Below are 14,424 nucleotides of genomic sequence, written 5' to 3' on the forward strand. Positions count from 1 at the left end.
AAGATTTAATTTTAAAAAAAAAGAACACTACATTTGCTAATTGCTTGTATCAGGGTCCCCAGTAAAACAAAACCCAGTAAAGTAATTTTGGAAACTTTCAACTTTTTCTATAACTTTAAACTTTTTCTATACCTTCAAGCAGTTTGAATAATTTAGGAATTACTTGTTTTTTGAAGGTTTATTAGAATCTCGCTTTGCAAGGATGGGGTTCAGATCTTTTACAACCTTTTCCATTTATGTATAGTTTTCTGGGGTTAAGTTTTGTTTATGTTTTCCTAGAAAATCATTTATTTCATCTAGATTTCCACATTATTTGCATAAAACTGTAATTAGAATTTTTTTCTAATTTCTTCAGTCTTCTCTGTATTTGTGGTTGTATGCCTTTCCCATTCTTAATGTTGTACATTTATATTCTTTCTTTTTTGTCTTCATTAGAATTGTTTCTGCTTTCTTGCTTTTATTGGTCCTTTCAGAGAATCAATTTTATGTCTTATTTACTAAATTGACATCTGATTTCTAAAACTATAGCTGTTTAAAAAGCAGAACACAGAAGTACGGGAGACTGGGTTCAAAGCCCTTTCACTAGCTGTGTGACCTTGGACTAATTGCTTAGTGCCTCTAAATCTCCATTTTCTCCCCTGTAAAATGGAACTACTGCCCGGCCAGCGTGGCTCAGTGGTTGAGCGTCGACCTATAAACCAGGAGGTCACGGTTCAATTCCCGGTCAAGGCATATGCCCAGGTTTCGGGCTCGATCCCCAGTGAGGGGTGTGCTGGAGGCAGCCAGTCAATGACTTTTCTCTCATCATTGATGTTTCTGTCTCTCTAGCCCTCTCCCTACCTCTCTGAAATCAGTAAAAATATATTTAAAAAAAATAAAAAATAAAATGAAACTACCATTTCCTGAACAGTTATATACTAGGCACTGTATTAAGCATTTTAAATATAGCTACTCATTTATTTTGTATATTAAAATGGTGGACATATGGTATCTAATTTAATGACTAAGATATGACAGATCCTCAAGAAGGGTTAGCTGCTATTATTGTGGTGGCTGTTATAATTGTCCAGGTTAAACTTCCCATTGTTTCATGGGGAGGGAATCCTTCACCCTCATCCTCTTACCTACTCATCCCTCTCCGCTGTGATATTGTAATTTATAAGAAATATGATTTTGCCTGGCTGGAGTGGCTCAGTTGGTTGAGTATCATCTCATGAACCAAAAGGTTACCAGTTAGATTCCTGGCCAAGCTGTCGCGCAGGAGGCAGCTGATTCATGTTTCTCTCTTGCATCGATGTTTCTCCCACTCCCTCTGTCTCTCTCTCTAAAATCAATAAAATCATTTTTTTAAAAAAAGAAATATATATTTAGCCTTCCTCCCATTCCTGGCACAGAGCTTCTAAAACCCTTATAATTTCATGATAGAGTGCTAAGGTGTCTTTTGTTATTCAAAATAAGCCCTTTTCAACCATTCCTCGGTTTATGTTAATGAGGTGAGTTCTGGAAAGCCCCTAAGGATGGGATATCATGGGAATCAACCAACTGATTAGAGACTTAAAACTTTTAGTCCCACCTCTGAACCTCTGGGGAGGGGAGAGGAGCTGGTGGTTAAATGAGTCCCCAATGACTAATAATTTAATCAATTATTCCTGTGTCACAAAGCCTTCATCAAAATCCCTAAAATGTAGGTTTGGAGAGCCTCCAGGTTGGGGAAGTGTGGAGATGCTGAGAGGGTGGCATACCCAGAGAGCATTAAAGCTCTGCACCCCTCCCACACACCTTGCCCTGCGCATTTCTTCCATCTGGTAGCTCCTGAGTTGCAACCTCTTATAAGAAACCAGTAATCTAGTAAACTGTTTTCCTGAGTTCTGTGAGCTGCTCCAGCAAATCAATGAACCTGAGGAAGGGGTTGTAGAAACCTCTGATTGATAGTTGTTTGGTCAGAAACACAGCTGACAACCTGGACTTTTGCTCGGCAATTGGCACCTGAAGGGGGGGCAGGGCAGTCTTGTGGGTCTGAGCCCTTAACCTAAGGGATCTGACACTATCTCCAGGTAGTGTCAGAACTGAGCTAAATTACAGGACATATAGCTAGAGTCTGAGAATTGCGTGGTGTGGGAACAATCCCCATGCATTTGGTGGCCAGAAGCATTGAGTGAGAGACTGAGAGTAGTAATAGACTATTCTGTGAGTAGACAAAAAACAAGAGAGAGTTTTTCCTTTAAATTGACAGAAATGAACATCTAGGAATCCTTGGGAGATGGGACCAGAACAGATCAGGATCCAGGCATGAGTTTCTGGCATCCCAAGGCTATAAGATGGTTAAGTTAAAACTTGTTAAGGAGATAAAATAGCTACACCAAATGGAGTCCAGCATGATAAATGGGGGTATTCTTGTAATGTCAGAGAATTTGTGAACAATGCCAGGAGGGCAGAGGCATGACTGATAATGAGTAAATGAAGATTATGGTAATTGGTGATTAAAGGGCTGCTCCCCTACATAAAACCTAGCCTAAGTAACAGCCTCCTCCCTGTCATTCCTGCCTCCAAAATAGCCCTTCCCATCTATCTACACAGCCACAGAAGCACTCTTGCTAAAACACAGATTTAGCCATGTCGCCCCAGTCTTAAGTCTCCTCAGTATCACCCCACTGTATTCTGAATGAATACTGTGCCTACACTGTACCTTTTAGGATCCTCAAGACACGCCAATGAACTCTTGCCTTCGCTTCCCTTCATGTCACTTGGTCTCATCCTTCCCTCTGCCTAGAAATTAACCCTGCCCCTGCTTTGTCTGCCAAATTCCTGCTTGTCTCACAGATTTCAGCTTAGATGTCCCTTCCTCCGAGAAGCTTCCCTGGGTTCACCCAGACTCAGTCAGGTTCCACAGGGCCCTGTCTTCACCTCTACCATTAACTATAGCAAGCTCATGAGGACAGGGCTCACATCTGCCCATCAGTGTCTGGCACATTGCAGGCACTCAAGAAGTACATGTTCAAATGGAGGAATTATACCTAAATAATTCCTACAACACTGTGGTACCCTTTTTCATTTATCTGTGTATCTCTTCAGCTAGACAGTAGGATTCCTGTAGGCAGGTCTGACTCATCTTTATATGCCTGGTGCCCAACACTGTGTTGACACATGGGAGGTATTCAAAAAATGTCTGTTGAATGTTTGATGAATGGATGAGTGGTTGATAGATGAATGGCTGATGGATGGGAGAACAAATGGTTGGATGGATGGGTGGTCTGGTAAACTGGTGAATTGGATGGACGTTGTATCCCAGCCACTAACAGATATTTGCTTCAATATATGTCTCTTGGGATCAAGTATAATTTTCTGAAGAAACTAAAGAACCCAGGGCAGTTCAGTAGTGGACATAAATGCCAGCAGTCATTCCCCAAGTCCCCCTGGGACAGCTACCATCACCTCCACTGCCCAGGCCCTGCAAACCTCTATCCACCACCGAAAAACACCCCCCCACACACACACAAACCTGGTCCTTGGGCTCTTGGCTGACCAACCAGAAGAGGAGAAGGTTGTTACAGGTGATGTTCACTTCTGGGAGGGTCTCCAGGTAACTCTTCAGGGTGGTCGTCCCCTTGGTCTGTGGTGGAGGCTGCCTCATGGATGATGGAGCATTGGGCATCCAGGCCCCAAAGTCATGCTGTGGAGACCCCGCCCCAGTTGAGTCAACTGGCCAGAGGGAGAGGACCAGCTCCTTTATCATAATTCCTGCTCCTGCCCCCTACCATCCCAGGTCTTGCATTTGGGAAATGAGGGGATTGTGGAAAGGGAGGCGAGGGAGTGGTGTAGGACAGAAAGTTCCAGAAGTGAGGCAGGAGCCTGCCTCAACCCTTATTACTCCCCACCCAATGTTCCAGGACTGGGTGGGGTGAATCACCAAGGAACAAGGAGGACTCAGAGAGGAGGTAACCCTAGAAATGGGCCTGGGGCTAGCATGCCAAACACAGCAACCTGAAACTCCACTTGACTGCATCCTAACCATGACAGAAGTCCATAAGTTCTACTCCCTATGCAACACCAACTCAAGTCAACATTATAGCCTTGGACCCAACTCCACCCCAGTCATCACCCAACACCAGCCCTTCACTCCACCCAGTCACCACTCCAATCCCATCCCTAGTGATAAACCCATCCCACCCAGGCTCTCATCGGGAACTCTGGCCTCAGCTGCATTGCTGAGCCTAACCTTCCCTGGCCAAACTGCCCACTGGCCCGGCCTCTGCAGCCTCACCTGCCCACTGTTGACAGCAGCGTGCTGGGCGGAACAGTTGAAGATGATTGATGTGAGGAACTTCAGCAGCTCCTGTGGGGTGCGCAGCTGGCATGGGAAGCCTGGGTATGGGAGGAAGGGAAGAGAGTGTGGAGGGGACTGGATTCCTAGGGGCAGCTCGGGGCTGGGGCTCAGCACAGGGGGAGAGTAAGAAAGGGAGGGCTGAACATCTGGCCACCACGGTCTTTAGACTAGAGTTAGGGTTAGGCTGAGGTTAGGGATGGTCATCACCAAGGTTTGTGGTCTCTGAAGGGGGTCAGGATAGGAGCTGGGAACTGGGGTCAGATCAGAAATTGCCCAGTCAGCAGAGCTCACAGCGGAAGAGCCAGGTTCAAGCAGACCATCAAGGCATCTCTGTCTGCAGCCTATATTAGCATTTAATGATTTAATTCTACCCAGTTCACTAAGATTTGTCCAAGCAAGCACCCAGTAGCCGGTCATCTGCCACTGGGCTTAGAATGTGCTACCAATTAGCTCACAGAGATGGAAGCGGAAGGAAGCTCTCAGGCCAGGGCTTGGCTCTTTGAAGAGAGGGCAGGCAGGCAAGGCACAGGGGCACATCATTGGGGAAGAGGCCTCCCTGAGTGAGTGGGTGAGCTTTGAATAGAAAGAAGATGACAGAGGAAGCATTTCAGCCCTTGGCCCTCTTCTCTGTACGTCACTGGTCTTATCCAAGTCCTTGGTTTAACCACCTCCCCCGGGCTGACAACTCCTAAGTTCACATCTCTGGCTGGCTCTCCCTGGCCCCTGAACTCTAGACTCAAACTTCCCATCTGTACAACCTAATTCTTGACTCCCTACCCTACACACTCCCCAAACCTGTGCTTCCCACAGTCATCCCATGTGGATACTCTTTGTCCTGTACACTGACTCTTTTTATCTCGCCCCACACATATCAGTAACACTTCCAGAAGCCAATTGTCTCACCACCTTGTCTCCACCACTACCCACTATCCATCCTCTCACTCCTGGATGAATCTACCTGCTTCTACCATTACCCCAACAGCTAGAGTAAGTGATCCTTTAGAATCCTAAATTCAGTTATGTCACTACTGGCCAAAACCCTCTACGGGCTTCCCATCTCACTTACCTCACCATGATCTTACTTGATCTGGCTCTGGCTTGTTCTCGGACTTCAGTTCCTTTCCAACTTTTCTCCCTCTCACTTACTCTACTCCAGCCATGCAGGCCTTCCTTATATTCCTCAAAACTCCCAGCATGCTCCCACCTTAGGGCCTTGTCCCCCCACCTCTGCCTGCACACTCTTACCCCAGCTATCCACAGAACCAGCTCTCTCACTTCCTCACATCCCCTACTCAAACATCACCTCCTCGGGGAAGCCTTCCCTGACCACCTATCTAAAATTATCCCCCCACCTCGACACACTAGTGACTTCGGATGCTGTTTCATTCTTCTTACCATTCGTAACCACCTAACATAATTTTTTGTTATCTGTGTCTCCCCACAAGAATGTTAAGCTCCATGAAGGCTGGGGCTTTTGTCTGTCACGTTCACTGCTAAACCCCAGCACCTAGAACAATAGTTAACGCCTATTAGCAGCCCAGTAATGACTGGTTGAATGAAGTGAATACATGAGAGGCTAAGAAGCCAGAGTGGAAAGGAATGGGGTGCAAGCAAGGTGAAGGGTTATGGGGGTGGGGCTGCAGCAGTGGCCGGGCCAGGTGGTTTCTGGGCGCTATTTGAGAGGATTACCGGGGCGGCGCCCACAGGCTTGGCGGGCAAGCATCAGAAGGCTGGGAGAGGTGGGTCTGGTTGAGAAGCAGCTGCCACAATGCAGGCACAATGTGAGGATTGGGACGAGGGTGGTGACAGTGGGAAATGATGGGGACAATAGGGTTAGCTACCCAACCGGACTTAGGTGAAGAGGAAGGCAGAGGGGAACATGAGTCAAAGCTGGATCCGAGGTTTGGAGTCAGGGTGACTGGAGAGAGACTAATGCAACCGAGCAGACAGAGAGGTTGGAGGGAGGCCTGGGTATCTGCCTGCGAGTGTGTGGGCATTTTCTGAATGTTCAGTTCCTGGTTGTTAGTCTAACCTTGAGGGCTGAAAATAAAAAAAAAATAAAGCTGTTAAAAAAAATAAAAATAAAGCCGTCAGATCATCTATGGGAATTTTTCAATTTTCTGAATGTTCAGTTCCTGGTTGATAGTCTAACCTTGAGGGCTGAAAATAAAAAAAATTAAAGCTGTTAAAAACTAAAAATAAAGCCGTCAGATCATCTATGGGAATTTTTCTGCAGCTCATACTGTTTATTTTCCCCCCTTGAACTATGGAACAAAAGGCATACTGCCGGAGGTTAATGAATGAGCCTTTACCTTAAAACATATGAATCTAGAATAAGTTTGTCAGGAAAGCTGTTTGTTCAGTCTGAAGAATGTTCTGATGTATTAAATCAGAGAGATTAATAAAGTAAGAGAGGAGAGTTGAGCTAACAGTAATTATATCCCCCTCTGGGTCTTAACTAGGAATTAGATGATCCCAAAGGGAAACTGCCTTCCGGAAGAGGAGCAATCCGAACCAGGACTGCCCCGGATTGACAGCAGGCTGGCAAAGCTCGGGGAGGCGTCGCCCTTGAAAAGATCCCAAGGCAATCTGGCTGTCACTACCTTTACTCAGAACTCACTCTAAAAAAAAAAAAGAACTCACTCTAGGCATCACTAATGGTGAGACAGCCTGACATGATGTGCCTCCCAAGATGATGCAACGAGGAGACCACAGCATCACCTGAGAAATATTCTTGCCAAAAAATATTTAGCCTTTAGTTATTACAGGGGATAGAGGAACCAGCTGAATGACAGCATGAGGCAGCAACTAGATAAATTCAGAAGGTGAGACATTGTGCAAAACTGCTTCTGGCTTTTTCAATAGTCTTTGTCAGATGCCCTGTGATTTTATTAAAAAGGAGGGGAGTGCGGTCCTAAATTAAGACACTTTAGAGTCAAAACAAATGTACATGGGGTCCTTGACTGGCTCCAGAATCAACAGGATCAAATGAGGGGAAATGGGACAAGTGAGGAAATTTGAATATGGACTAGAGAAAAGGGTGAGACTGGAGATTACTATCAATTTTGTTAGTGAGATGACAGCATTGTAGTTGTGTAGAAAAACATCATTTTTAGAGGCTTCTTGATTGGGGTGAAATATGAAAGATATGTATTTGCTCTAAAAGATTTTGCCAATAAACAAAGCAACAGAGTAATCAAATATAGCAAAGATGTTAAGAATTGCTGAATCTGGGTGGTGAGTAAATGGGTGTTCATTACATTATACTCTCTACTTTTCTATATGTTTAAAATGTTGTGTTTTTAAAAAGCCTCAGGCCCTGGCTGGGTGGCTCGGATGGTTGGAGCATCATTCCATACACCAAAAGGTTGTGGGTTTGATTACCAGTCAGGGCACATACCTAGGTTACTGGGGGTTTCAGGATCTTTCTCTCTCACACAGTTGTTTCTCTCTCTCTCTCTCTCTCTCAAATCAATAAAAACGTACCTTCAGGAGGATTTTTTTAAAGCCTTGAAGCTGCAAGAGCTGCTCATTCTATTTGTGGGTGATGTGAGACCATTCCTCCTCCCTGGGTACACACACACACACACACACACACACACACACACACACAGGAACCTCTTCGGGCGGCCACTGGAAGTTCTAAGTCAGCTGAAAGCCACATCCCTGCTGAGAGGAGACGTCCTGTGCGGTGAGAGTCTTCCCCACTCAGGCCAGGGCTGGGGGCACTGGAAGATGGACATTTGTGCCACTTTGAGCTTTGCCTTCTCTTCCACTACACCAGGGGTCCTCAAACTTTTTAAACAGGGGGCCAGTTCACTGTCCCTCAGACCGTTGGAGGGCCGGACTATAGTTTTAAAAAAAACTATGAACAAATTCCTATGCACACTGCACATATCTTATTTTGAAGTAAAAAAACAAAACGGGAACAAATACAATATTTGTATTTGCATGTGGCCTGCGGGCCGTAGTTTGAGGACCCCTGCACTACACCCAGATATGGAAGGCTCCTCTACACTTTCCAATGCTGACGTACAGACCATAATACAGCGGCACCAGGGAAACAGGCTTTGAAGAGTCACAATGGGGCATATAACCCGGGTGAGGCCAGAAATCCTTTGGAATGACGTCATTTCATGTTTGGGTCTCAAGAGGGACAATGAAAGAGCCAACAAGGAAAGTCCTTCAGGAAATGCGGAGTGGGGGATTTCCGAGCCTGGAATCAGCTACAGAGGAGAAACAGGAGACAAGATCCTTCAAGAGGGAGGGGTAGAGAGGAGGCAGAGATCCAGGATAAGCCAACAGCAGGGACCTGGGAAGAAGCGGGAGGTTCAGATGGACATGTTCTCCCAGGAGCTAAGGGAAGACTAAGGAAGGGAGGGTGTGCTAGGCACCTGCTTGGTGCTGAGGTGAAGCGGAGGTCTACGGAGGGGGAGGGGGCGGGGGTCTCAGAGGCCTCCAGTGTCAGAAGAGAGGGAGGAGTTAGGGTTAGGTAACTGGAGTAAAAAAGGGGGAATTAGGCAGCAGCAGGACCAACTCACTCTTTGAAGCCAAAGGAAGTGAGAGAGGTTGAGGGCTGGAGGGGCCACCTGGCAGCACAGTCATAAGAGATTATGAGAGAAGGTTCCAGAATCCTTTGTGTTTGAAGCCAAAGATTACTCCCCCTACATGATGTCACACATCCATACAGCTCAGCAAAGAGAAGTGAATGGGTGGGCTCAGGCTCATGGAAAGGTCTAGAAGGGACCAGATGGGCACAGGGTAGTAGTTGAAAGCAAGGGCTTTGCAGACCAGAGGAGCTGGCTCTGGGTCCTGCTCCTGCCACTTATTGTATAACCTTCTCTGTGCCTATTCCTCATCTGTTCAGTGGGGCTAGTAGGTGCACTTCAACAGTTGATCAGTAAATAGGAACTGGTTATGGTGGGCCGGGGGAGCACTGGGTCACTGGGAGCCTGTGTGTGTGGGGGGGGGGAATGGAGAAGGCATACCTGAGCTTTCCCGGCTCAGGAACGCCCAAGCAAAAATCTCGCCGACCCAGGCCTGCAGTTCCGAATCCTGCTGCACAGACGCGTCACTGGGATAGTAGTAGCCCACAATTTCTGAGACAAAGCTGCAGGAAAAAGATGCCCATGCCATGGCAGTGACCTTGGGCTCAGGCCTGACCAGAAAACCAAGGTCCAGTGCTGAGGGGGGAGCCAGCTGGTCAGAGTCCACTGAGAGCCCGTGGGGGTTCAGTGGAGTCCCCGCCTCCGGCCAGATGCAGTTGGAACCCGAGTGCCCAGGCTTCCCACACGTCTAGCCCTCCACTCCTGAGTCACGGCTGCTCTGGGCCTCCTTCCTGCACAGAGGGCTGGGGGGGGGGGCGGTACACAGAGGAGAGCCAGGCTTATGCTGCATCCCCTCCCCACTCAGCACCCAACAGACAGGAGGCCCCAGCCTACACCTCGCTGTCTCACCTTCTCTGGACACCCGGTCCTTCCCTTCCTCCACTGTGTTCATACACAGCCCAACCTCTCCCCAGCCCAAAGCTATCAGCCATTTCATAGGGGACCCCAACCCCAACTCTCACCCTCGGAGTGCCCCATGCTTGGGCCTGAGAACACCTGGAAGTCCCCGCACCCAGCGCCCCAGCCTGCATGAACGTAGAGACCCACACTGCCCCTGGACCAGGAGGCCCCGAGGGGCCAGACTGGCTTCAGGGTCCCAGGCCCACACCTCTCAATGGCGGCCCAGATCTTCAGGCCGTCATCCCGGTAATGGTAGTTGGGGATAGCCAAAACCCCGCGGGCCCGCAGGCTGTCCGGAAAGCAGAAATTGGTGTAGGTGAAGTGGGCCAGGCCCGTGCTCATGAGGTAGAGGAGGCCTTGCCTTCCGATGGAGGTGACCTGAGGACACATCACAGCTCAGCTCCCGGGCCCTCCCCCTCCCCCTCCCCCAGGGCCTGGGGACAGACGTGGCTAGTGACGCCGCAGAGGGGATTTTTCAGTTAATCAAGCAGCCCAAGACCACGGATCAAAACCCCCATGAGGGGCCCGACATTGGCGGCGCAGGTTGCGGCCCTACTATGTGCATAGGAGATCATCCTTAGGTATTTAGTAACTAAAAAAGAATGAACTGCTGCCACGGAGGCAGGGAGACGAGAGCAGGGCTCGGCGCAGGGTCAGCGAGGGGCTGTGCTTAGATGGGGGTGGGGTACCCCACCCACCGCAAGGAGCATTTGGAACTTGGTCTGAGGGGGGGGTGCCGTGGGTGGGATGGGTGGGCGGAGACCGGGTTTGTGGGCGGGGCAAGTAGAAGACTGGAGGGGAGGGGCTGGCAGGAACCGTGGAGTGAGATTGGACGCCCAACGAGCTTGTAGGCGGGCAAAGCGTCTTCCGGGGCGGGGCCTCAGAGAGGGCGGGGGGCGGGGGGCCGCACCTGGTCCACCAGGCCCTCCGGGTTGAGCAGCGTGGCGCGGGCGATGGTGTTCACCTGCAGCGTGTACCGCGTGTGGGGGAGCAGGAGCTGCGAACAGAATGAGGTCCCGGGAGCCGAGGGGAGGAGGCCGCCTGCCCCGCCCCCCCTGGCCCGGCCGGGGGGTCGCACCGACCTTGTAGACGGGGTGGCAGAGCGGCAGCTGACGCAGCGTGGCCATGGCGAAGGCCTCGCACAGCAAGTGCGTGCACAAGAAGTGCGTGTTGTTCTCGTGCACCAGGAACTCGGAGTTGCGCACCCACGTCTTGGCCAGCAGCCAGTCCCAGTCGGAGTCCGTGGGGAGAAAGATGGGGCTGTCCGGCCCGGGGGTCTGGCTGAGCTGCGTCCAGGAACCATAAGGGGGTGAGACTCCAGCCTGCCCGTGTGCCCCGGGAGGCCCCACCCCCAAAAGCCCTGCCCCGGGCTCACCTGGATGGCCAAGGGCATTAGCGCCCCCTGCGGGTTGAGCCACAGCAGGCAGAGCGGGGCGGCCACGTACTGCTGGCGGCCGTTGAGGCAGTGGACCGGGGCCTCCGCCAGGATCCAGTAGTCGGCAAGGAAGAGGTTCCCCCTCTGGGGAAGGTGCACGGAGCCTCAGAATACACTTCCCACCCGCGCGCCGCCTTTCTCCCTGTTCTCTGCCCACTCCCCCCTCGCCTCTGGCCTCAATGGTCAATGTGGGGTACCCCCCCCCATCCCAGAATGTCCAGAATGAGGTCCAGCAGAGTCCCTCTCTTTGCAACCTTTCACCTGGCTTCCCAGCTTGGACAAGCCAGCATCCTCTCCCTTCTGCCCGTACCTGCTCCTTCCTACTTTAATGCAGATGACCTCGGTGTATCCAAGAAAAGCAAAATCACCAAACACCTCAGCCTTCTGGAGGAGACCCGAGGACGTGGCTGCGAAGCTCCTAGTTCTCCATGATTGTTCCTGGCCATCTCCTCCTTACCCTTCACACCCATCCTTTGTCCCTGGGGGCAACTCACCCACCTCTAGCTCTGTCTGCAGGCAGGTGCCAGGGCCCAGCAAGGGGGCCACCATGTCATTGGTGACAGGCAGCTTGCTGGGCAAGCTGGAGAGGCAGTGCAGCATGACAGGATTGACGCCGTTCAGGTACTGGTACCCGAAGAAGGAGTCCTCGCACCAGTGCTCCGTGACATACTCTAGGGAGCAGGAGGGGGAGGAACTGGTTGGTCTGGAAACTGCTTCCCCAGAGCCTGCTCTTGCCCAGACCTTTGCTCATCACGAAGGTTTGGGATTTCGTGACAGCAACCCTATGAAATAGGCATAATTATATCTCCATTTAACACTGGGCCTTGACAGTCAGAGAGAGAGAGAGAGAGAGAGAGAGAGAGAGAGAGAGTTGCTCAGTTGAGTGGCATAATCGGGCTTTGAACCTAAGTCTGGCCCCAAAGCCCAGAACTCTTGGTGGCGGGGGTAGAGGAAGCGAGGCAAGGGCCCCTGGTCAGGATCGGGACTCCCTAAATTACTCTCGACCCTCTCCCGGGCAAGCAAAGTCTCTCTCCATCCTCACGCCCACATTCTTGTCCCCTCGAGAGGAGTGGAGATGCGTGGGTTCCTGAGGGGAATCTGTGAGACTGCCTCCAGTGACACCGAGAGCTCCACCCACGGAATCCCCGTCCCTCTGAGCGCTGGAGGGGCACTTGGGCCTGAGCATGGGACAGGGTGGAGGGGGGACAGCTCCTGCTTGGCTCTGCACACCTGAAGTGAAGGTCTTGTGGCACCAGAAGATATTCCGCATGTCATCCAGCTTCTTCCAGGAGCCCTTTCGGTCCAGCAGCCCTCGAAGCTTCATGCCCAAGGACCTGAGGCGGGAGGGGAGATGGTGTCTGGGGCTGCCAGGGGCCCTGTGACCCAGCCTAGAGGTCTGGAGGGAACTGACAAGATCAATGTCCAGAGCAGAGGTGCCTAACAATCCTCATGGAAGAAACGCCTGATGGCCAGCTGAGGCTTTGTAGGGGTGACTCCGTATGTGGATGCAAAGGTGGCGCACGTGGTGCAGGCAAGTCGCCTTCACTGGTGTTTTGGGCCTGCTTTCTGCAAGCTCCCATCTCGTCGCAGACATGCACTGGCACCCCTCTTCCTACAGGACAGAGCCCCAACTGCGAAGGCAGGCTGGGAAACGCCCCGCCGGTCGGTTTCTATCAACCTGTGCAGTTTTTTCTCCTGCCAGGGGCACTAGAGAAAGCCAACGCAGCTACCACCACCAAAACTATATTTTGCGCACAGGACTGATAAAGGTGGGCTTGGCAACCTGAGGGGCGTGCACGTTCCACTTTGTGGATGTCTGTACTGTTTGGATATTTTTTACAATGAGCATATGTTATTTTATAATGGGTGGGGGGAGTGCTTGAAATGAAGTCTGCTTTCCCCCCTGTCCAGGGCTTTCATTAAACTATGCCTCTCCCAGAAAGCCATCTCCTACATCTCCACCGAGCACCAAACCCATCTGTTCTTCTGTGTGCATTTTAGATGCAACACCCTTTAGGAAGCATACCCGATTGTCTCCAAACACACGCTTTTCCGTATCTTTCCCAAACGTTCATCACTCCCTTCACTGCCTTGTGAATACAATGTACTCACTCAGATCATTCCCCATTGTACCATGGGCTCTCAGGGCTGTGACTTGGCTCTTATTGCCCTGACATACCCGGTTCATAATAATCACTCGCTACCTGGGCCAAGTCCCAAAGAAGGGAACACAACACAGATCAGGCAGGTTTGTGGCAACTGGTCAATAAGGTAGGCTCTGTAAGGACGCTGGTGTGGATAACTGAAGACAGAGGGGCAAGGGGCAGTAGTGGCCTGATAAGCCCAAGGACAATGTCCTGTGTTTTCAAAAGCCACTCACTCCTCCTGCCACATGTACTTGCTGAGTGCCTGCCCACCAGGGCCCAGGAGATGGGAAAAACTGGGTGGGAGGAGGCGATAAAGGAGAAAGAAAAGGCCTTCCTCTTTCCAAGGGCCTGCCACAGGCATTTCCATAATGCCCTGCAGTAACCCCGCACTCAAAGCCCCGCGACTGTCCCCTCCTCTCCATGAGCAGCTGAGCTGCCAACGGCCAGCTCCCTCTTCCCACAAGCCTTCTCTGAGCCCCATGCCAGCTGTCCTGTGGTCTCCTGGGACGTCCCCTGCCTAGACCCACATATCCATTTGGGGAGCAACTCAGGTGCCTCTACCTTCCCGAATGCGCCTCTGGTCCCTGGCAGAGGTCCCCTGCCAGGGCCTCTGAGTGGGCCCTTGTCCTGAGCCCTGAAGCCCGAGCCGCCTGTGCCATTTGGGGAGCAACTCAGGTGCCTCTACCTTCCTGAATGCCCCTCTGGTCCCTGGCAGAGGTCCCCTGCCAGGGCCCTTGTCCTGAGCCCTGAAGCCCGAGCCGCCTGTGCAGCCTGCCTGCCCCAACCCCCCACAGACCTTCTGGAGCCCCACCCCACTTTCTCACCCCCCGCCGGTCCTTCTCCAAAAGCATCGTTCTGACTCAGAGGCCTAGACATGAGGAGCCAGCTTACTGCTCTGGCCTCCGCTGGGCCTCTTAGAGCAGCCACTGCACAAATGGCTCACTGAGCCTCTCTCTCCTGCCAATCCTTCCCAGGTTTGCCCAGAACCACCCCCCCCCCACTTTCCCCTCC

At 51.1% G+C, this 14,424-nt stretch overlaps 1 protein-coding gene across 2 annotated transcripts in view; it reads right to left on the minus strand.

The window, feature by feature from the left end:
• ALOXE3 (arachidonate lipoxygenase 3) overlaps nt 1–14,424 on the minus strand; it is a 24,900-nt gene that overhangs the window by 5,743 nt on the left and 4,733 nt on the right. For both annotated transcript variants that reach the window (XM_014549906.1, XM_005878780.2), the window contains exons 6-14: nt 12,497–12,600; nt 11,765–11,937; nt 11,207–11,350; nt 10,914–11,117; nt 10,742–10,828; nt 10,040–10,209; nt 9,313–9,434; nt 4,262–4,362; nt 3,500–3,670 (exon numbers count right to left, since the gene is read on the minus strand). In XM_014549906.1, the coding sequence (XP_014405392.1) occupies nt 3,500–3,670; nt 4,262–4,362; nt 9,313–9,434; nt 10,040–10,209; nt 10,742–10,828; nt 10,914–11,117; nt 11,207–11,350; nt 11,765–11,937; nt 12,497–12,600 (1,276 nt within the window). The remainder of the gene's footprint in view (nt 1–3,499; nt 3,671–4,261; nt 4,363–9,312; nt 9,435–10,039; nt 10,210–10,741; nt 10,829–10,913; nt 11,118–11,206; nt 11,351–11,764; nt 11,938–12,496; nt 12,601–14,424) is intronic.

This window comes from Myotis brandtii, unplaced genomic scaffold, assembly GCF_000412655.1.
Source record: "Myotis brandtii unplaced genomic scaffold, ASM41265v1 scaffold573, whole genome shotgun sequence".
In the NCBI taxonomy this organism is placed as follows: Eukaryota; Metazoa; Chordata; class Mammalia; order Chiroptera; family Vespertilionidae; genus Myotis; species Myotis brandtii.